Source organism: Bison bison, unplaced genomic scaffold (genome assembly GCF_000754665.1).
Source record: "Bison bison bison isolate TAMUID 2011002044 unplaced genomic scaffold, Bison_UMD1.0 scf7180017854929, whole genome shotgun sequence".
Classification (NCBI taxonomy): Eukaryota; Metazoa; Chordata; class Mammalia; order Artiodactyla; family Bovidae; genus Bison; species Bison bison.
In genome coordinates, this window is record NW_011485502.1 from 14,935 (window position 1) to 16,387 (window position 1,453).

Consider the following 1,453-nt stretch of genomic DNA (forward strand, 5'->3'; position numbering starts at 1 on the left):
TGCTCCATGCAAGACTGCGTCCGCAGCAAACCCTGGCTGGGCCTGCTTGGGCTGGTGACCATAAGCCTCGCCACCCTCACCGCGGCTGGGATCATCAATCTGACTGGTGGGAAATACAATTCCACCTTCCTGGGAGTCCCTTTCGTCATGCTAGGTAATTACTGTCCTTTTTTTTCCCTTCTATTTCCTTCTTCTTATGGTGGTGACAGGGTTCCTGAAAGGCCAAGAGCAGCTGTCTAACAATTTTGTTTCATTTATAGCATCTTCTTTTAGTCCAGAAGCCCTGAGACCAATTCTGTAACGTGGTGCTGGGTCTCAAGAAGTAACCGTATCTGGTTGATATGCTGGAAGCCCAAAGCCCTGCCTTCTAGCCCTGGCCCTCCATGAAGTAGCTGTAGATATTAATTTAAATTCAGCAGATATTAATCTCTGTGCACCAGTGTTTTAGGTCGGGCTTCCCCAGGAGCAGACCCTGAGACAAGGATCTGGATACAAATAGTTTATTGGGGAGGTTAGCCTGGGAGACCACAACCTGGAAGCAGGGACATGAGACAGGGAAGGAAGACAATCCGGGGTTATGTTAATCAGCAGGTTACCACTGTGGGCATCTGTGGTTCAGTCCCACCGGGGACCTTCGAGAGACCTCAGAGGTGTCCTTGAGGGGTGATGACTCTTTAAGCTGCAGTATGGACCCAGAAACCCTCTGTATGATTCACTGAGGGTTCTCCCCTGGGTCATTAACTCCCCAGCACTTCCCGGGGAAGACTGATCACATTCATGAAGCTGGAGAAATCTCTCAGGTTACCAGTGTTTGGAGTAAGAAGGCTTCTGTGAGCTCAAGAATGAGGGCTTGGAGGGCCACGAGTGGGGCACCAACAGTGTCCACCAGCCCATGGTTTCCCTATCCAGTGGGCAGGGTGGACGCGAACATCACACGGAAAGATATGGTCAGTAGACAAGAACTCTGAAGGCAACAAGTGAGACATAAATAGGAAGGTAACTTTTTCTTGTCTTTGCTATGAACTCAGGAGAATATTTTAAAATGAATCCTATTATGTAGTCTCTTGGGGGCTGCAGAAATTTCCTCATGGAGATTCTAGTATATGTAAAGCCATAGTGCTCATAATATAACGTCAGTTGCTCTGTCCATCTGATATTGATGATGGCAGAGGTCCAGCAAGCCTGGTACCGAGTTTCTCATGAGCCAAGGACCCAAACACTTAGCTTCTCCCTCTTCTTTGGCAACTTCTCATCAATTCCTTTAGCAAATTAAAATGTCATTTGGAATCAGATACTGACATGACAAATGAAGTGGCATTTCTCACTGGCTGAGAAATAACTGTGATTGAGTTCATTAGTATGCCTGATGCCCTGTTTAGAGGTAGTAGGAAAAAAAGGAATTTACTCAGGCCATCTTAGCTGCATGATGGTTAAATGATAATATGCAGGGGCT

General features: G+C 46.9%; 1 protein-coding gene across 1 annotated transcript in view; it reads left to right on the forward strand.

Moving 5' to 3' along the window:
* LOC105001409 (patched domain-containing protein 1-like) overlaps positions 1-301 on the forward strand; it is a 14,976-nt gene extending 14,675 nt beyond the window's left edge. Inside the window, 2 exon segments of the mRNA XM_010857664.1 lie at positions 1-174; positions 176-301. Coding sequence (XP_010855966.1) covers positions 1-174; positions 176-301 — 300 coding nt within the window.
* The last annotated feature ends 1,152 nt before the right edge of the window (positions 302-1,453 follow it).